The sequence below is a fragment of the Equus caballus genome, chromosome 10 (assembly GCF_041296265.1).
Source record: "Equus caballus isolate H_3958 breed thoroughbred chromosome 10, TB-T2T, whole genome shotgun sequence".
Taxonomy (NCBI): Eukaryota; Metazoa; Chordata; class Mammalia; order Perissodactyla; family Equidae; genus Equus; species Equus caballus.
Window position 1 is genome coordinate 47,696,967 of NC_091693.1, and position 21,916 is coordinate 47,718,882.

The following is a 21,916-nucleotide window of genomic DNA, read 5'->3' on the forward strand; positions in this document are numbered from 1 at the left end:
AGGTGAGGAGAGAGTTTGACCATAAAGTAGCAAACAAAATTGTTTATCAAAAAGGATGAATTTTATATTTGTAAATTTAAAAAATTTTTTTATAAAAAGAGAGAGGATGAACCCCTGAGGGACCAAAGATAACACATTTTTTATTCATTCAAAAAGTATTTATTGTGTACCTACTTTGTGCCAGGCATTGTTTTAGGCGTTGGAGATACAGCAGTGAATAAAAGACACAAAAACCTCATGGGACTTAAAAACAAACAAGCAAGCAAAGAAACAATGGGGGAACAATTTGATCCCCAAGTCCTATCAGAGGTTTATTCATCAGAACAGCAGGGTTGGAGGCACTTATATTTTTAGAAAGCTCCTTGAATGATTGTAATACACAGCCAAAGATGTAAACTACTGCTCGCATCAGAAACTCGCGGTTATTGGAGGAGACATTCCCATTTATTGAATGATTTTTACATGACAGGGCGCCTTACATGCCTTAAGTTTTTTTTGAAACAATCCCATGATTTTTATACTTTCATAGCCTTTATTTCATGAATAACGAAACTGAAGTACAGAAATTTATGTAATTTGCTTAAGTGGAAAAGCTGGGATGTGAACACAAACTATCTAAAACCAGAACCTCCACTTGACTCCTATCTCCATCCTTTCAATGAGAAATGCATAAAAACAAAATAGTGAAATAGTGGTAAGGCCATAATGACCTTAGACATGTCTTCATCTTTCTTCCCCATCTCCTCAGTCTCTATGGAGCCACTGCACCAGACAAGCTGTGGTTGCTGAGTTGGGAGACAGGAAAGGGAATGCTGGGGTAAATAGGAAAAGTAAAGAATTTAAGAGATCAAGGACAAATCTTCAGAGGTGTTAGAAACTGTTCAGAAGAGGGGGGAATAAAACTAAAATCACTGTCTCCTGATAGTAATAATATTTACTCTCCTAGTGTCAGAAGAAATCATTTGTTGAATTTCATAAATGTAAAAGAAAAAAAAAAAAAGGCTAAACTTGCAGGTCCAGAGCTGTTGTTTATCTTCAAGATGCTCTGTACATTTCTGCTTTGATCTAGTATGTGTTGATTTTTAAATTTAAATCTCAGAGTACAATAATTACTTTTTAAATTCTAGTATTTAGGAAGAGCATTACCATTACTGTATCCCCTATGAAAAGGTTATTTCCTTAGGATATTTTCCCAGAAGTAGATAAATATTTCCAAAGCATTTACAGAATAAAGGCTATAACAGTTCATGTTTATACTACAAATTGTTCCTGCCAATAGATGCATCAGTAATAAAGGTTCTTTTATAATCTCTTTTAGGAGGAAAAAAGGATTTAAATTCCAGTTCCACTTTTACTAGCTATGAGTCCTTGAGAAAGTCAGTTTACATGAATGAGCTTAAGTTTTCACATCTGAAAAATGGGTATAATAAACTAGGTCTCTTGTGAGGATTACAAAAAGTGTCACATAATCTGCATGTAATAAATAACGTTTACTTCTGCCTTCGAAAAGGTTTTATTTTGACATAACATTTCCCAAATTTACCCATAACCACTAAGGTTTTCTGCCTATCTTAAATATAACTCTGCTGAAAAACAACTTTGTGATGTAGATCAATTTTAAAGCATTTCAGCTGACAAGTACGTTGTGAACCTAGGTAATAAGATGTTTACATTCAAATGAACAACACAAAAAATTATCCTTCTGATATAAACTAAACTACTTAAAAATTGTTTATTATTATATCTCATTTGCTCCAATGGACTCTGAGGGGGCTTAAACACATAAAAATAAAATAAAGTGAAGATACAAAATTATACCAGAAAACTCAAGGTAATGATAGTTATTAGCTTCTTGGCAACTACACAGCATGCTTCACCTAGTAACAGACCCAGCAAGACAGCAGGAACACACTCTTTCCAAAAGTAAATTCTAAGACCAAGTTATATTCATGTGAAGATCTGAACACCAAAATAGAAATATCCTCAACAGTTTTACAAAGGCACAGAAACATTCTTACATGATATAAATTAAAAAACCAAAAAGAAAGAGGAGGACAGGAGGGGGGGGAGTTATTGTTTAACAGGTACAAAGTTTCAGTTTTGCAAGATGAAGATTTCTGGAAATGGTTGGTGGTAACAGTTGCACAACAATGTGAATGTTCTTAATGCCACTGAACTGCACATTTAAAAATGGTTAAGACAGGGGCTGGCCCCGGGGCCTAGTGGTTAAGCTCACGTGCTCTGCTGCAGGGGGCTCAGTGTTTCGTTGGTTCGAATCCTGGGTGCGGACATGGCACTGCTCATCAAACCACGCTGAGGCAGCGTCCCACGTGCCACAACTAGCAGGACCCACAACGAAGAATATACAACTATGTACTGGGGGGCTTTGGGGAGACAAAGGAAAAAAATAAAATCTTAAAAAAAAAATTTTTTAAAATGGTTAAGACAGTCAATTTTATATTATGCATATTTTCCCACAATTAACAACAAAACAAAACCCAAAGGGAAAGAACTCTGGGATTAAATAGTGGAATGAAGGCTTCTTTACATAATCTGCCACCTCCCAACTCCCACTCAGTATCAAATTAAAATGAAAAGGAAGGAAGAATGGAGGGAGGGGAGAAAGGAAGAAAGGTAAGTAGTAAACAGATAGGTTGGATGGTTCTCCAGCAGCAACTACACAGTTTAGGCATAGCCCAAAGTTATAAACTTCAAAAGTGATAGCCAAGGAAAGATAAAGCAGATTTTGAAGAGGAACGGAGAAGGCCTGTTTGGCAAAGGCTCCGAACTTGAATTAACAATTCTCATTAATACCCCAAATCTGGAGAGAAAAAATTGAATGGATTCCATTATTTTTTCCATCTATGGCTGAGAGATGTTAGTGCTCTGGGAAATAATGACTAAAACAGAGAAGGGAATTCCAGCACTATCTAGCAGAAGTGAAGATTCCAGGGCAGCACACCGAGGGCCTCCCCAGTGGAGACACAATACATCCCCCAATTACAGGGAACGAATGTTGATATGGTGTTCATGGGCAGTAAGAATCAGAGGAGGAACTTTTACAGGAAGACGAAAAAATATCAGGGCTAACAAAAACTTAATATGCCAAGTCAGAGTTCAGGAGTAATGTGTACAGGTCACCATGACCTACTGGAGAGACAAAAGTGGAGCGGAAAGCAGCAGAGTTTATATTTTTGCAATCACAAAAGTGAGGAGAGCCAAGAATAAATCTGATATGGAGAGTAAAGAAGTCACCCACACAACGTGTGAACAAATAGAAAGACTGAGCACAGCTGTCAAGCACGAGCAAGATGAAAAAGAAAAGGCATGACAAAGAGGCAAACAAAGTGAGAGAGAGCAAGGAACACAATGAAAGACAGAGAAAAAGACAGAATGGAAGATGCAGCAAATGGGAGACTGAAGAACTCTGTCAAGAAGAAAATATAACCTGAGTACAAAGACATTCTTCACGAGTGCTTCAAGATTTGGAATTTTCAGAAATGTCAAGATAATAAACAAGAACTAAGAGGCAAGATGGAAAAACAACAAAGTGAGATAAAAGCGGAGTTTAAAAATCAAATAAATAAATTGATGATCCAATATTTTTTATTATAGAATAATTAAGAAACACAAAGGAAGACAACAGCCATAACTGAAAATAAAAGTATGACACAGAAAGGGCTAAGATAATCAGAGAATACAGATTTTTTTAAAAGAGAGATTAAATCAATCAGAGAAAAATAAATAAAAGTGGGTACGAGATAACCCAACCTTAGGATAACCGGTGTCCCTAAAATACAAAAGAAGAGCAGCAAAGCAGCAAGCAGACAGGAAGACAGGTGAATTGGTTCTCCAGCAGCAAATACATAAGGACAGAGAGACACAGTCCAAAGCCATACTCTTCACAAAGCGATAGCCAAGGAAAAGATACAAAAGATCCTGAAGCACATGGAGCAGCCACGGTTAGCAGGGCTCCTACTTTGGTCTCACTTATCAGAAGCCATAGAGGTGAATCAACAAAAGCCAAGAAAAATAAAAAGTATTCATAGATATGCATCGTGGCTCCCCCCAAAAGCAGGGCCTGAGAAAAGGACTGTGTGCAGGTAGTTTATATGGGAGGTGACTCCTGAGGGCAAAGTGACAGACTGGGGAGAATGAGAGGGAAGGAGAAAAAGTTAATAGAAGATTGTGCTATCAAGTTCACTGCTACAGGCAATGGGGGCTTAATTTCTACGGTCCTTTCCAAGAAACATATACAACGTCTACCAAAATTGTCTATCAAAAAATAGGAAGCAGGAGCTTATCCCTCATCGACTGAGGGCTGTCCTTGGGGGTGTTAACTCTGCCAGCACTTGAGGTGAGTATGGGCTGGGACCAGCAAGCTTCAGACAGGATGAGGAGCTGTGAGCGTAAGTGCATGCAAACAGATGTAGAACTGTTCACACAAGTGGCAGCTGGAGTCAGAGGTGTGATCAAGGTGATGGAAATTGGGCATAATATCCAATAAAAGGAAAAACATCCCTGAGGTAAAGAACCAAATCTAAATCCTGGTCTATTGCAGCTACGGCACACCATTCAGCAGTGAAATGAAAGAACTAGACCTCCGTGCATCACTACAGGTAAATCTTTTAAATACTGAGGCAAACAAACAAAAAAACCCCAAGTTGCAGAAGGATAATTATAATTTGATTACAGCTTATATAAATGTAATAACTTGCAAAAGAATACTATTTAGAGATACATTGACAGGTAGTAAGTGACATGCACAGATATGATAAACACAGAACCTCATATGTGAGGAAAGAGAGTTTGCAACCAGGGATGGGAACCCAGGAGATTTTAATAGCATTTGTAATAGTTTATTTTCAAGCTGGGTGGTGGGCACAAGGATACTAACTATATTCTTCTCCTTGATTAAATATTTCATTAAAAAAAGAAACAAACTGGGTCTACAGATCAAAATAAATTACTCTGTCAGGAAAATATAATACAGAAAATTCAATGCTGAGGTACATCCTGGTTAAGTGATTAAATTTCAAAAATAAAGCACCCAATCAAGAAAATTCCAGAAATGAAACAAACATACTTTACTTTGTAGCCATGTCACCTAATCACAAAGACCATGACTTGTTTAAAGCAAATAATTTAGCAGTAATAGTATATAAGACTGGATTTAACCACTGGAGAAGTTGCAAACTGCTATGTTTCACCTGCTCAGTTGTTTTTTAACTTGAATGAGTTGCCAATGTACGAAAACTGAAATTTTTACAACATTAGATCACTGCATGCATTTGCATCTGTGGTACCAGTCTTATAAAAATTCAAAATCAGAACTAGACAATCTGGTGTTATTCCTTTATTTCTAAAATGAAGATTTTCGATATTATTTCTCAATCTATTATTTTGATAGTATTTCCAAACATGCTAATTTTCCAATAATTAAATTTCCTTTTGATACTTCTAACCTTATTTTATCTGAGATGTCATAATTTCTTGAAAAAAGAAAAAAACAAAAGTAAAATTAAAAAAAAAAATAAAGCACCATGAGCCCTTCTTGAAAAATCTACTGACAGAGAAAAATTCAGCCAATTAAGCCATACATCAGGAAAAGGACTGTGGTAAGCATCTTATCCAATTCAATATAAAAGGAATAGGAGACAAGTTGTGCAGATGTGATTACTAAATGGACTATAAGTATTACAAACTTTGAGAAAGTTATCCAAACAAATAAGGAAAGGTAGAGGAAGGTTATACCAACTACCAGAATGCTAATGCCCTCATCTCTCATGGCAGGGCTTGATACTGTCTAAATCTGAAACATCAAGGTTTTTAAAAATCACTCCAAATTGTAATGTTCATTGTAATCTCTTTTTCTTAACGGTAGAGGACTCATTTAGGAAATACATCAATAATTCTTTGAACTGCACTTTGGTTTCTTTTTCTTTTATTAACTTCCAGCAAAACTATGTTTAATACTTTTTATTTAAAACAGGAATTCGATTATGGGTACATGGGGAATCAATACTATTATAATTTTAGTAGTTGGACATTTTCCATCATAAAACTTAGGAAAAATTAAAAAACCTAAAATTAAGAACTTGTTACAATACAGCCAAATTTTTATAAAAAGTATATCTATCCAGTCTTCTTTCTTTTTTCCTGCTTGTATATCTGCAATGAAATACATCTAAAATAAAGGTCAACGAATGTTAATGATGATGATTATTTATGGGGGAGGGTTTTTAAAAATTGTCTGTACCTTTTGGTATTGCTTAATTCTTTGCAATGAGCAGGCATTATTTTTGCAAAATGAGAAAGATTTTTTTCTTTACCAAAGCACAACTTTATGAAAGTACTGTTAAGGAATTCCTATTGAAAGCTAAGCAGGATGGTTCAGATACGTAGTTCTCTACGTACATTAATTAGCTTGTGGGGAGTCCTCAACCACTCCTTTCCCTGGCACACAGGCACACATGATTCCTACCACTAGTACCCAGGTACTGAACACAAAGCCAAAAAGTATCCTACCAACCTGGCTCTAGACAGCTGCTCAATTCAGTTAGGAGCTAAACTTGCCAGGCTCAAGATCAAAATCTCTGGTAATTGTATAAAAAAACTAATTTCGCTAATGAAAAAGAGATCCATATGCTTTAGCAACCAGATACATAGGTGGCAGAACTGAAACCTTCTTATTTTTATCCATATAACACAGTCTATAAGACCATGAGTCTTAAAGTTCTTAAAAGGTTATCAATCACTCTTCCAGATCTTAAATTACTTAACTTGTCAATCACCCCTGGTTATTCCTCACTTCTGAGTCTCTTATATAACCAGGTCAGGCTCTGTATTTGGCACCAAGAGCCAATGCACAATCACTCCAACTTCTGCAGAGACTTCCTTCAGGCACAGGTCTGGATTATCTCAGACTCAAACAAGAAGCAAATAAGGTGACAATTGAAATTTCAGGGTTCAGAAGAGAACTTCCCAAATGATGTGGAGGGCAAGTTATTCCTAATTAACCATAACGAAAGAAAGTTAGCACAGACCTGTAGAACCTGTGGTTTTAAGCTAAACTGAATGCTAGTGGGCCTGTGAGAATAGGTTAGCAGCAAAGTACACACCTAGATAATTAACTCAGTCCTGTAGTTCACCTGAATATGGAAGAGTATCTTCCCAACACAAAAATTTCACCTTAGGACTAGATGACAACAACTGGTCAACAAGTTTAATTGCTCCTTGAGGCCGCACTTGAAATATGACAATAAAACTCATCAGCAGTCAAGGAGGTTTGTCTTCTATTCACTGTTCGCCATGTGTCTCTTCTCTCAAGTTAGGTAGATAGAAGTTAATGAGGAGGAGAGCTTACTCCATTTAAAATGTACTAAGTACATGACAACTAAATGTAGTTTGTGATTCTATTCTGGAAAAAAAGGCATCATTGAAAAACATCAACAAAACTGGAATGGACTGTAAATTAGATAAAAGTATATATCAATGTTATGTGACTCTAGCAACGTACAGTGATTATGTAAGATAAGCCTTGTTCTTAGGAAGCTAACAATTAGGTATTAACAGGTTAAGGAGCATGATGTGTGAAACATGATACAAATGATATAGGAAAAATAAATTATATACATAGATTTAGAGAGAGATGAAACGAATGTGGCAAAATGTTAATAACTAGTGAATCTGGATGCAGGGTAGATGGAATTCTCATACTATTATCACAACTTTTCTGTAAGTTTGAAATTACTTCAAATTAAAAGTAAAAAAAACTAAAACGAACCAGCTGCATTTATTTTAAACTTAACATCAAAATCTAAATGAAAAGGAAGGGAGAAAGGGAAATAAATCTTCACTCCGTCATATCTCTGAGCTGGACATAGCGCTGAACATTTTACAAAGGTTATTCTACAGAATACAAAGAATTTCAGTTCTTAGTCAATAACAGTGAGAGAACAAATTTGTAAGACAGTATAGCAAACAAATTTCTAAGACAGAAATAGCATCCCATTCCAGAGCAAAGGGGAACATGCTTACTGCCCATGATGATAGACTCAGCGTTCATCTCCTAGGCAGACACAAAATAACCAATAACCATTCTATAGATAAGAGTGATAAGGTGAGTTTTACTTGCACCAGGGTGAGGATTATAACCCAAGAAGGTAGTTTGCACAAAGAAAGCATTCTAGAGAAGCATGGTTTTCAGTAGTCTTAGACCTTTTTAGAACAAAGAACATACATTAAACATGCCCAGGATACAGATTCATCAAAGTTTCAAAGAGGTAATCAGTCGCCAATTAGCAGGTCAACATGACCCCGAAGTCTGGGAAAGGGAACTTAGCTTCAGGAGTCCTAATAGGGGCGTTCCTGAAAGGGCCTTGTAGGAGGGGAAGTCTTCTTTATCTTGAGAGAGGGCATTCCTTACTTCAGTGGTTAAAACAGATGTACAATGCATGTTTGACAGGCCATAAGTCAGGCATCTTTAGTTTAAGCTAAAGCCATTTTGAACCAGAATAGCTACCCCATATACCTCAGTATGTGAAAATCTCGTCACCTTTATAAGACAGCGTACTGCCTGAGCAGAATAGTCTGACCCTCTTCACATTGCCCAGTGGGAAGAAGAGGGGCTTGGGGAACCAAAACAAGAAAATGTTGATACTCTGGCTACTGCTCTTGCTGTGAATAATAAAATCCTTTTCTCCCATGCAGGGGTCTCACGTTTTCTGCACCCATGCATGGAACTGTGGGGTACTAACTCATAGGGTAAAATCACAGATGCCTCACATTCTTGACACTAAGCGTTTTCTGTTAACATCATCACAATAGCCCTGTAAAGTTCAGCAAAACACTGCAAGGTACAAGTAAGGTATTCCACAAATAGCAGTTATTATTATCCTCATCATTGTCATTATTAACTCTTGCACCAATCCTATAAACTTGGACTCAATATCATCATCTTACAGCTGACAGGTTTTTTTTTTTTTTAAAGATTTTATTTTTTCCTTTTTCTCCCCAAAGCCCCCCAGTACATAGTTGTATATTCTTCATTGTGGGTCCTTCTAGTTGTGGCATGGGGACACTGCCTCAGCGTGGTTTGATGAGCAGTGCCATGTCTGCGCCCAGGATTCGAACCAACGAAACACTGGGCCACCTGCAGCGGAGCACATGAACTTAACCACTTGGCCACGGGGCCAGCCCCATGACAGGTTAATTAACCTGCCAAGAGTCAGTCAGTCACACAAATGGGGCTGGGATTTCATCCTTTCCATTACTACCATGTCATCTCATGGCTTTAAAATTCTGAACTCATTTGGTGAAGCTACAAACTTCATATTATATCAGAACAGCTGTTCATTCTTCAAGTAGGTGTTAAACACCGTCTATGTTGCAGGCACTTTGCTGGTGCTGGGGAAATAATAGTGAATAAAACATGTTCTCTGTCTTAATGAAGCTTATAGAGGAAACATACACCAAAACAAGTACAAACACATAAATAAAACAATTAACTCCTAAGTGTTATGATGAAAGCATCCAAGGGACTGACACAGAGAATAACTGGAGGACACACTTTCCAAACTATAGGTTGTCAGCTGGGACTAAATTCAGTGAGTCCCAATGAACATTTTTAAAAAAATGAAATAGCATAGACTAGAAAAGAATGTACACACATTATAAGGTAAGTATTTTGTGAAACTTCCATCTTGTATAAAGGGTCATGAAATAAAATGTATTTCTTTTAGGCGCAGGGAATAATCTATGCAATGGGAATGAAAAGACCTTGCTATGTTGGAAAAACAGAAAATAACTGTGGCTAGGATCCTACAGAAAGAAGGGATGGAGTGGTATGAACTGAGATTGCAGAAAAAGACATCAAGTTCTGATAGAGTCTGTGCAATGTAGTTTTAAACAGATAAATGACATGATTCGATTGACATTTTAGAAGTCACTTTCCTCCACAAGGACAATGGATTGGAGGGAGGGCAAGAATGGGAACAGAAAGACCCATCAGAAGGCTGTTACAAACAGCTGATACAGGGGATAACGGTAGCTTGGTGTGGGGTGGGCAAAGGGAGGGGCAGCAGTGATGGAAAAGAGTGGATGGATCCAAGATAGTAGATTGAGGATTGAATCAACAGGACTTGCTGAAGTGAGGCATCAGAATCATGCTCTAAACTTGAGTCATGCTCAAATATTGCGGTTCCATGAAGATACCATGCTCTTCCACGTGTCTGTGTCTATGCACATGCTCTTTTTGGAATACCCTACCCCTTCCCAAGCTCTCACTCCAATTACTTCGTACACTCCTACCCATCCTCTCCAACATTACCTTTTCCACAAAGCCTTCCCTGACGCTTAGGAGCCGTCCTCTCCATGTTCCCTTAGCACTGCACATATGCTTCTAATACAGTGGTTACAGACTACACTGCAATCACCTGTTTACATATCTGTTTCACAAGTTAGTCCGGAGCCATTCCAGGGCAGAAACCGTATTTTATTCACTTTCAACCTTGGGACTGATGATAGTGCTCAGAAAACTGCAGACCCATTAATCAAAGTTTGCTGAATGAATGTGCCATTTCATGTAATACTTCATTTCTAAACTAGCAAAGGGATCCCCATTTGTGAAGATATGTATTGCACATATTATTTTTTTTTTGATGATGATTAGCTCTGAGCTAACATCTGCCACCAATCCTCCTCTTTTTGCTGATGAAGGCTGGCCCTGAGCAAACATCCGTGCCCATCTTCCTCTACTTTATACGTGGAACGCCTGCCACAGCATGGCTTGATATGCAGTGCGTAGGTCTGCACTTGAGATCTGAACCAGAGAACCCTTGGATGCCGAAGCGGAATGTGCAAACTTAACTGGTGTCACTGGGCTGGCCCCTCTATTGCACATATTTTTATTTATCCTCATTTCAGATCATCCCTCAATAACTCCATATTCGGAGAAATATATATTTGCTTAGTTTATGTTGCTATACAAACCTGTTAGATACTGTTTAATGATCAGATTGTGCTCCCTGCCTTCACAAACTAAACAGCATAGTATATGGGGAAGAGCTCATTTTGAAGTTAGACAGATCTCCGTTCACAAACCAACTCTTCAATTTATTGACCATGTGGCCTTGGGTAGGTTATTTAATCTCTCCGGATCTCAATTTGCTCAATTATACAATAAGGTTAATACTTTTATGTCATAAGTTTGTCAAGGGATTTAAATGTGAATGTACAGTAACCAGTACAAATATACACTCAATACGTATTAGTTCCTGCTTCTCCAACTTACCTTCTTTACAAGGAAGAATATAGCCTTTGCAAAAGCAAACACAAAATGTTTCTGGCCAAGGCACAAACTTTACCTAATGGCTAAGAACGGAAACCATCTTATCTCTCCATAAACACAAAGCTTGGACACCGAGGCCCAAAACTACCTACCCTGGACATAGTTTACTGTCTATGTTAACATGCCTATATTATTTCTTTGTCTTCATTAGCATAATTTTACTATTCTAGGAGACTCCTGCCCAGACAACTAACTGGATTGTTCATTACAAGGACTTCCTGAAAAATCTATCAATTCTTCAATAGAAAGCATCAACAGTTTATGCCCTAAGACGCCTTGCACTCCTCATTTTGCACTTTCCATCAACCTTAAAACTGCTAAGATCAGTATTCATTCCCAATCAAGCCATCTCCTCCACTCCCCTCCCCTGTTACCTTCTGCCACTGAAAGACCAGCCTTAAACCATATTTCAAATTCTCAGTAAAATCTGACCTTGCTTCTCAGAGACACTACAAAAACACTATCAAGCTGGTGTTCTCCCTTACCCCAGTAAGGCATAAACTGAGTTTTGTCTTATCAAAAGATCCAGTGGTGATATTTGGGAAGCTGGCAGTGAATAGGGCAATACACCTACAGGCATAAAGACAAGGCAGAGGGATTTCCCCACAAAAGTCCAGAAATACTGTAAAAATGAACTAAGAGAACTTATATACCAAAATACGTCCACTAATATGTCCATTAGTAAAGAGGAAGAGGATTTATCAAGACTACAACAGAAAGTTTCATTGCAAAATGTCATAGGTGGCCAATGCATTTTAAAAGTTATTTTTAATGAATTCTAGATTTATGTTCCAGTGTTTTATTCCCTTCCTCATCATACAGCAGTCTCATGTTATCTTTGGAGTTACCAAAAATAATGCTAGGACAGGCAGCCAAAGTGACTGCAAGAGAAATGACCAGTTTTAAAGTTGGATCCTTTCGAATAAAAATTCAGATACATCATCAACTTCCTCAAATGTAAAGAACACTCATTTCTATCGGGTCTAATCATGGCCCACTGACTTTCTACCCAGGTAAAGTATACAAAGCTGTGGGGTGGGAAGGAGTGAGGGAAGCAACATGTTCCTTTTCAGATTTACTTTTTGATGCGGGGTCAGTGAGCCGAGGAGTCCGGATGGTATGGCCAAAATTAAGAGCTCTGTTTAATTGGCTTAAAGTAAGCGCTTACATAAATTCTAAATGTAGTAGAAATTAATCCAATGTCTTTCAAGTTCATGCGATGTGAGTTAACCTTTGGTAAATGAAAGCTTGTTTAAGTTTGTTGGTTTGATTGAAATAGTCTTCTTGTCAGAGTTGCCGGTATTTGCATATGATGCAGGCATGCAGCCTGGGTTTACTAGTCAAATAAGTTTACATTGTCTGTTAAATTCATCAGCAAGATAATAGCTTTAAATGATGACCAGTTTTGCCTAATGTCTCATGAGGTTTTTGTGGGTAATCTGAACATAATTGTTGGAAACAAACGGTTTAAATAGATAAAAGTGGGTACAATAACTGTTTTATGGTCTGTATACTTGGGGGAAAAAAAAAACCCAGCTTTGAAATTCTTTTTGGTAACAATCTTGAGTTTTGCCAAGTTAAGTTAAATGATAAAACAATCTGAGTATCTGGGTCATTTTTGGATTGAATAGAACACAAACGTTATTGCTAAATGTATATAAGTTATCTACTTTTGGCTTCTTATTGTAAAGAGGCTAACAGCATTTGGGTCTATTAAAAAGCATGCCTTGTGTTTTATTGTGAAGTGGCATGTTTCTAGAAATTATGAAGTGTTTAGAATGCTGATGTAAAAGACAATTCGTAATTGCTTAGCTTTTTAGTGTTTACTATGGTCTGTTAAGGGTTAAAAGTTCTTATTAACCTATATAATTAAAGCTACTGGGAATTAATAAGGGAAACAGCTCTGTATTCAAGGAAAGTAAAATGTATGTTTTCAGTAAAGAAGGTATAAAGAATGGAAATATTTTGTTTGTTGGGTTAAGAAAGATAAATTTGTCCTAAAGTACTAGAAAGTAAGAAAGAAAGCATGGGACAAATTCTGAAGGCAAAAAGAAAGTTGTAGAAGGTTTGTGAAGGAGAAATTCTGAAAGGAGTTTTATGCTAGTAAACCTGGCTAAGATTAAAATGAATCTAATTAACTAAGTGGGTTTTAATATGAAAAAGTAAACTGGTACAAAAATTAGAATTTGGTTTTCTCTCTCAAAAGGTTAATTTTCTTGAATTTTTGGCCTGCTCTAAGTCTACCTAAAAGACAGAATCTGGCTTGTTAAAACAATTGGTTAGGTTCGGGAAAAAAGAGGTCTCTTAAAATTTTGACTGTTTAGCTATTTACCCTTGACTATATGTTGTCATTTTGAGTATATACCTGAGCATTGTTACACAGTGAGCATTGTTTCCTATTTGAAGAAGTATTTTAAAAACTTTTGATTTTTTTTTTTTTAAAGATTTTATTTTTTTTCCTTTTTCTCCTCAAAGCCCCCCGCTACATAGTTGTATATTCTTTGTTGTGGGTCCTTCTAGTTGTGGCATGTGGGATGCTGCCTCAGCGTGGTTTGATGAGCAGTGCCATGTCCGTGCCCAGGATTCGAACTGACGAAGCACTGGGCCGCCTGCAGCGGAGTGTGCGAACTTAACTATTCAGCCACGGGTCCAGCCCCAAAAACTTTTGATATTTTTGACAAGCTTCTCCCTCAAAAATATTCAAATCCTGAATGAAGGCTTTCTTTTGACCTTGTGGAAGGAAAAAGAATTTCTCTGAGGATTTTCAGAGGGCCCTTGAGACTTCTCAAAGAAATTTGTTCTCTCTCTTCCTATAAGGAGGAAAATACTAAATTAATTAGGCTTATTTGGTCTATTAAACTACATGGGGAAGCACTGTCAAATAAGTGATGATAAACTTTCTTAGGTGTATTATTTGGGTAAATGCTATTAATATAGGAGGCTTAAAATTATATAACATTCCTAAAATTCTGATCTGTCCTGGTTATCAGTCATAATTTTAGTTATTATCTAGAAGTGTTGTATGTCACAGAAGTAGCCAAGTTTCTTTGTCAATTGCCCTTTTGAGTCTTTTGTCCATTTACAGATAGTTGCTGTTTTACTCTGATGCTTTTTGCTTTTGCAAATGTTTCATCTTCAGAGCAATTCCTGGAAAGGATTCTGACACAAGATTCTAAACTATGGCTTTCTTTTTTTTTTTTTTTTAAAGATTTTATTGTTTTCCTTTTTCTCCCCAAAGCCCCCCGGTACATAGTTGTATATTCTTAGTTGTGGGTCCTTCTAGTTGTGGCATGTGGGATGCTGCCTCAGCATGGTTCAATGAGCAGTGCCATGTCTGCACCCAGGGTTCGAACCAACGAAACACTGGGCCACCTGCAGCGGAGTGCGAGAACCTAACCACTCGGCCACGGGGCCAGCCCCTAAACTACGGGTTTCTGATAAACTTTCAGATTGTAAAACTGAACTGGGTAAGAAATTACAGAATTCTAACAGAAACCGAGCTCACAGATCTGCTAACAGAAGATTAAGCTCAAGAATCAATTATACAGGACTGTGTGAACTGATGAGGATGATCATAACTTTTTATGACTTCTGTTTGAAATATTGTTGAGTTTTGATGTGTTGTTTTGTTTTCTTAGAATTAAAGAAATCTTTTTCTCTTTTCTCTTATGCTAACTATGACTTACAGCAATTTAGTGAAATTATACCTTTATGAGCAAAACTGAAACATTTATCTTTTTCTCCCTCCCTGATCCCTCCAGAATTTGGAAACTCTTTTTGAGTGAGTATGGTTATTTCATGGCAGTATCTGCCTAAGTTCAATAAGAATCTATTCTCCTTATAACAGGACACATTGGTTATATTACCAAGGCTTTGACTGGAATGTCGTATTTGAGAAACGTACAGGCTCAGATATGACAATACTGCCTTTGAGGAATAAGGTTGACTTTCTGGAAATAAAGCCACCTGGAAATATACGCCTGGTACCTTGTTTACAGAGATTCTAGCAATCTTATCGGGTAAGTAAGGAAGCTTGCTTATCTGGCAGATGCAAGGAACCTCAGAATATTTTGGGGGACCTAGAGAAGAGAGGACTCCACCTAAACCTGTAGGTACTACAGGTAAAATCTGATGGCAAGTCCTTGGCTTGGCTTTTCTGGCCTTGAGAGACCTTTACAGTTCAATCTGAGATTCCTAATAAAAGATTCCAGCAAAGCAGATTTTAAAAAGCCTGTATAATCAATTGCTATTCTTGCTGCACTTATGTAAATAATTGGACCAAGTTTTATTGAAATGACACTTATTTTGCAAACCAGTTTATCTTAATTTGGCTATCTTTTATAAAAGTGAGGGTGATTTTAGAGAGAAAAATTATGTTTCAGTAGAAGCTATAGTACACATTCATGGATATTAGATTCTAGCTCTTCTCTTCTACAAGATTCATCTATTACTAATCATAATGTCTCCTTGTGGCCATCCATCTCTGATACCAGGGAGTTCCCTGGTCACAATCAAGCCTTTTCCTTCAATACTACTGCCCAAATACTAACTAGATGTGCCCTGTCACAGGTGGATCATAAACAACAAGTTCCAAAGGTAAAGTCCCCAACTTATCGATACACACAGGATGGACTATATCAAATTTGGGATGAATATATTTGGCTCACTCCTACTAGTGGTCAACTCAGTCAAAAGGCCACTCTATGTTGGGAACAAACCAATCACACCTGTGATACATGGCCTAATAGCACCCGACCTATGGGAAAAATTCCCAGTTATATGTGTTCTCATATCATAGCCTTAAGAAATACTGATTGGTTGGGATTGACTGGGATAGATGGCCCAGCGTACGTTGGTTATCCCCTAATGGCACTCAGTGGTTATCTGGCTCCAACTTATGGCCTTGGCTGCCACCTGGATGGATTGGACGATGCACCCTAGGTTTCAACGCACCCTAGGTTTCGTCTGGATGCAAGGTAGAACTACATTTACTATATCTCCTCCTGCTAACCTACCCAACCTGCAACAGCACTGGACCCACTCTGTCTTCCACTGGTATGACCACCTTGCCTCAGTTTTCCTTCCCCAATTAGGAATTGAAAGTGTCATCTGGCACATGGAAGCTCCAAACAAATTTACTATGAAAACATTGAATGATACACAACATAGCCTTTCGCTGCTCGATTTAGAAGTATCCCAAATGTGTAAGGCAGTCCTCAAAAACCGAATGGCACTGGATGTCTTGACAGCAGCACAGGGGGGCACTTGTGCCATTATAAAAACTGAATGTTGTGTTTATATTCCTGACTACCATCAAAATATCTCTGCCTTCCTATCTGATAGAGCCACCAAATTAAATCCATGTTTGATCCTACCCTATCTCTAAATGATTGGTTGAACTTATGGTCAGGTCCAGGTTTCTAGACTACTATCAAAACCTTATTCAATTGGGTTAATCATATTGCTCGTATTTCTTATTATAATTTGTTGTCTATTTCATTGTTTGTCTTCCACACGTCAACAAAGTTTCACCTCCTGGACCACCTCTCATCAAATGATTGTCTCATCTCCAGAGGCTCTGTATACCTTGTCAGCCTTGGACTCCACAGCCACAGCCTTCCAGTCCACTGAACTTCCTGCCTGTACCCCTATGGCCCCATTTAGGGACAGCTCTACGACCTTGTACAGCCGGAAGTAGTTATAGAAGACTGACCATCCTCCATATCCCCAAACTATTTCGGGGCCAAATGGGTTCAGGGGGGTTTATGATGAGGATTATTTTAGGCTGGTTACCTGTAATAAAAGCAACTCTGAGGAGCTTGCCCTCAGAGTTTGCTTGCCCTTCGTTGGGAAACATTTACATTTGTAAGGGAAATCTCCATCTGTAAAGATGCCACCCTCTTTGCACCAGGAGGAAGGTGGGATGGTGTCCTCTCTGGAAACTCTTAATGGGGAAGGCAAGGACTTAAGTTGTTTACCGTCTGGCAACCTCATGTAACTGACACGCCCCCCCCCCCCCCCAACATCCTCCTTTGTCTTTAGCTGAAGATAGTATTTAGGGTGGTGGCTTCTGGCCTTTACTTAATCCTATTTGATTCTTATCTAAAAGTTATAGGACCACCCAATAGCCAGACCCCCACCTGCACTGATACCATTTTAACTTTTTTACATATTCTTTCCTTTGTCTTGTAAAGAGATAACTCACATACCTATGCCTTAAATTTAGCCCTACCCTCAGCTCAGTTTTGCAGCAGCAACATGCCAGCACCAGCTCTGACTGCCCGTGGGTCCTGTCCCCACGCAGCAGCTCTGACTGCCCATGGGTCCTGTCCCCATGCCAGCAGCATCTCTGGCTGCCCGTGGGTCCTGTCCCCATGCTATTCCATACTAGTCTCTAAATAAAAGAGCACTACTGCCAGATCTTAAGAGTCCAAGAAATCTTTCTTTCGACTCCTCAGCTCACCGACCCCGCATCACTTTTCACCCTGAGAAACTATCTGGGCCACAGGCCCGACCCTCCAGCGGGTTTGCCTCAGCAGCTCCAGCAGCTCCAGAGAAGGGTGAGGAGGCGCTAGAAACAAACAGGGTTTCCGCGGAACCCCCCTCCCGCTGACTGAGGACTGGCCCACAGCAGTGAAAGAGTCTCGGGGTGCCAGCCTCCGCGGGGGTCCTCCTGCCAACTCCCGGATCCGTACCTGACAAGCGATAGACCTGCGGAAGCCACACGCCATGGCCCACTCCACGAAGCGCTTCAGGGCCGGCGGGCACCCTGCCTCGCCCCGCCCTCCTCTGCATGCCCCGCCTCCGCGCGCCGGAAGCCGGCCCCGAGGGTGCTGCCGGCCAATCACGGAGCCGCGTGCCCCAGCACTAACCTCTGCCCCGCTGCCGCGAGGGCGCGCGGGAAATCCCGAGTGCATCTGTAATCCCGCGGGCCGCTGGGGCCATGGCCACCTCGTCGGTGTCCAAGGTACGTGAGGGAAGGCGCCCACTAGGGCTCCGCCGCCGCCTCTCTCCTTTCCGTAGAAGGGATAAAGCGGAAGTTACAGAGGCTTCGGTGTGCCGGCTTGAGGGGAGGCAATGGCGGGCCAAGCTAGGGCTCTTCGCTCCAGGTCTACTTGAGGCCAACTTTGCTTGGGGAGCGACGGCGCCGATCTGCTTTAGCTACCTGGCTAGGAGGACTTTTGAGTTCTGGTTTGTGGAGGCCGGATGCTCCGACGATGTGCCCCCGTCTCCTCTCCTTTTTCCTTCTCATAGATATGTACTATGCGCCAAGCGCTACTAGGTACCGAGATACAGCAGTAAACCAAATAGGTTGTTTCTGCACTCAAAGACATTAAACACAGATAAACTGATGATCACAAATTGTGATAAGTGTAAGCAAGAAGGTTCTAAGTGAGAGAACAGGAGAGCGACATAAGCCTAATATAGATTGGCGGGGGTCAGCGAAGGCCTAGAGAAAGTGACATTTTAGCTGAGATCTGAAAAATGAGTAGAAGTTAGTCAAGCAAAGGACTGGGAGGCAGCGGCGCTGTTCTGGCAGAGAGAGTGGCATGTTCTTTGGCTCAGAAGATAGAAATAAAGTGGCATATTAGAGGAATTGAAAAATCAGTATAATCAGAGAGTAGAGATAGAGGGAGCATTATAAAAAATGAGAACGAGAAAGTAGTGTATATGTGTGTGTGTGTGTGTGTGTGTGTGTGTGTGTGTGAGATGAGATCATGTAAACCTTCCCATTTGGGCTGCCTCGCTTGCCAGGAATTGCAAGACACGATAGTGTAGTTGGTAAGAAGATAACGCTAGAGATGTATTGTCCAATGTGACAGACACTAGCCACGTGTGGCTATTTAAATTTGAATCAAAATAAAGTAAAATTAAATAAAATTGAAAATTCAGTCCCCATTTCAAATGCTCAATAACCACATGTGGCCGTGGCTACTGTATTAGCGCAGATCTGTGATGTTTCCATCATTATCGAAAGTTCCATTAGACAGCCCTACTACAGACCAAGTAAAGTAAGACCTTTCCTAATATGAGTGCAACCGGAAGCTCCTGAAGTTAAGCTATCTGATAAAGCTGAGAAAGCAAATGAAGAAGCTGCAAAGACATTTCTCCCTACATTAAATCAGTGGATTAGTGAAGAAGGCTATACCATGGATCTAATTTTTAATTTTGATTAAATTAAAATAAAAAAAATTTTTAGGCGTTCATAAATCTTAGCTTTTATTACTTCTTTCAGAGGATTACTGTGAGGATCACATGAGATAATGCATCTGAGAGGATTTGTGAAATCATAAGAACTATCTTAATGGCTGTGCTTTCCAAGACTACATATCAAGGAGGAACTACCAGCCATTGGGTTTATGGTTACAAAGGATTGACTGTGATGCTAGATTTAACTGTGCTAGTACTTTTTATTAAGATTGGTACTGTTTTTGTTTTGCCCTGGTTATAAAGTTCCCGAGGTTTTGAGTGGTCTGTCCCCTAATCTTTTTTGTTGCATAAGCCTCTCTTATTTTTGTCTATCTTGCAGAATTGTGAGGTTTTTTTTTTTTTCAGGAAAGCATTTATGGCATTGTAACAGAAATGCTTGTATTGAGATGATTATGAAGGAGACTTACATAAATAAGAATCTTTAAGGACTGTTTCAGGAATTGAGGGAACTGCCAGCTTTTTATTTTTTTATATAACCTATCTCAACTTCCCTTTCCTGGTCATATTTTCTGGCTTTTGGCTCTCCTTCTAGACTTCTTCCTCCATCTCAAACAGCATCACTTGATCAGCTGTTCAAAGTGGTTAACCGTATTAGTACTACTGCCATATTATTAGCATCCATTCCTGGCACTCTTCATATCTCACTCCTTCAGAGCTCCTTTTCCTTTACTGAATTGCAGGTGATTATAGAAAGGAGGCAATGACAAGCTTGTTGCGGTACTACATGATTTTTCTAAATGTGTATGCACATTCCAAATAGTTCGACTAGTTGCAGATATAGTAGTATAAGGCACAATTCTTATTTTGGATCCTGTAATCCAAATGGCCAGTTTATACTTGCACAGCTGTCTTTAGCACTATCCTGAGATGACTTTTTCTAGGTATGTATCTTTCATTCTTTCTTCATTTTCCATAGAAATGGCAGTCTTTCAGAAGCTATCCATGATGTATGGCTTTAGGATTGGTAGAATTAACACAGAACCAGTAGCTTGAGGGCTATATATCACTAGTCAAATAATGTTACGAGACTAAATGTAAGTAGGAAATTACCAGGAAAATTACTCGGCAAGCATTCACTCATTCCATATATTGATGGCCTAATGTATATGTTAACACTATACTAAACATGGGGGAAACAATTATGAATTGAATGCAATCTGCTCTGAAGGTGCTGACAAGCTAGCTTGGGAGACAGACCCATAAATAACTATGATACAGAATGGGAGTGATTTAAAACAAAGCAAAATAAAGATATTCAAGTACTGTGAGATCTCAGGAGAGGGAATAATTCTGACTACAGAATTGGGGAAGGTTTCCCAGAGCAGGTGAGTTTGAGTGGAACTTTAATGGATAAATGAATAAGAGTTTATCAGATGAAGAAAGGTATGTAAAGTGAGACAATAGCCAAAATTATCTATTTCCTGTCAAGGATCTAGATACTTGGTGTTTAATTAAATAACAAATAACTTCTCTTGAGATGGGAGAATGTCACTATTTTCGATCTTCGTGATCTTCATTTTAATTTATGTAGCCCTTCAATTTAATCTAAGTTTTATAAAAATGGAAGCTTTGTGGGTTTAAATTTCATCAGCTTTTATTTTCTTTGCCTCTTAGATCAGGTCACAAAGAACAAAATCAAAGATGAGCATCCCATGGGAAGGAAGAGAAAGAAATGGATAGTCCCCTTGTTGTTTAAGAATTTTCCTTCTTTAATTCAGATAGAAGAGATGTCATTTCTTAGCACTTTAAAGAAATGTCTTTTTTAAAAAATCTGCTTATCCATAAAATACTTGGTCAATCGGATTTGTCTGCTCTTTAGCTTTGACTTTATGCTTTTTTTCTTTCTTTTTTATAGGGCTGTTTTGTGTTTAAGCCAAACTTCAAGAAGAGAAAGATCTCTGTGCCAATAGGTAAGATGTCTTATGGTCAGATTTGTTGGTTTTCCTCCTCCAAGTCTTAAACTTTAAGAACTAAGCTAACCATAATTGAATTTAGTAATTCTCTTGTCTAAGCTTGGCTTACTTACCCTGTTGATGTAGCAGATATGTTCTGAGGTGTAGATCCAAGGGATCAGGGGACACCCCAGGGTTCTAATCTAAAAGGGAATCCAAATATACCTTCAAAAGGCAAATTGGAAAGTAAATTTCCTTTGAATGATATGTCACCATGTTTTAAAAAAGATTGTCTTAAAAATCTCAGTGGTTTCCTGGGGTGAGGTAGGGAGAATTGACTGTAAAAGGGCAAGAAAGACTTTTTGGAGTGATGGAAATGTTCCCTAGATTGAGGGGGTGTTTAAATGGGTGTATACTTTTGCTAGGACACATCAAACTGTTAAAATGGGCATATTGTATTTTA

The 21,916-nt window shown here is 38.8% G+C and overlaps 2 protein-coding genes across 9 annotated transcripts in view; one reads left to right on the plus strand and one right to left on the minus strand.

The window, feature by feature from the left end:
• The window catches only part of RARS2 (arginyl-tRNA synthetase 2, mitochondrial), a 67,650-nt gene extending 49,460 nt beyond the window's left edge, over window positions 1–18,190 (minus strand). Inside the window, exon 1 of the mRNA XM_001500331.7 lies at window positions 18,046–18,190. Within this exon, the coding sequence (XP_001500381.4) occupies window positions 18,046–18,081 (36 nt within the window). The 5' untranslated portion in view covers window positions 18,082–18,190. The remainder of the gene's footprint in view (window positions 1–18,045) is intronic.
• Window positions 18,144–21,916, plus strand: part of ORC3 (origin recognition complex subunit 3) — a 59,585-nt gene continuing 55,812 nt past the window's right edge. For 4 of the 8 annotated variants that reach the window (XM_070223552.1, XM_023650786.2, XM_070223553.1 and 1 more), the window contains exons 1-2: window positions 18,210–18,317; window positions 21,417–21,471. In XM_070223552.1, coding sequence (XP_070079653.1) covers window positions 18,294–18,317; window positions 21,417–21,471 — 79 coding nt within the window. In that variant the 5' untranslated portion in view covers window positions 18,210–18,293. Of the gene's footprint in view, window positions 18,318–21,416; window positions 21,472–21,916 lie in introns of all 8 variants that reach the window. The other 4 variants (XM_023650787.2, XM_023650784.2, XM_023650785.2 and 1 more) reach the window with 3 other exon arrangements.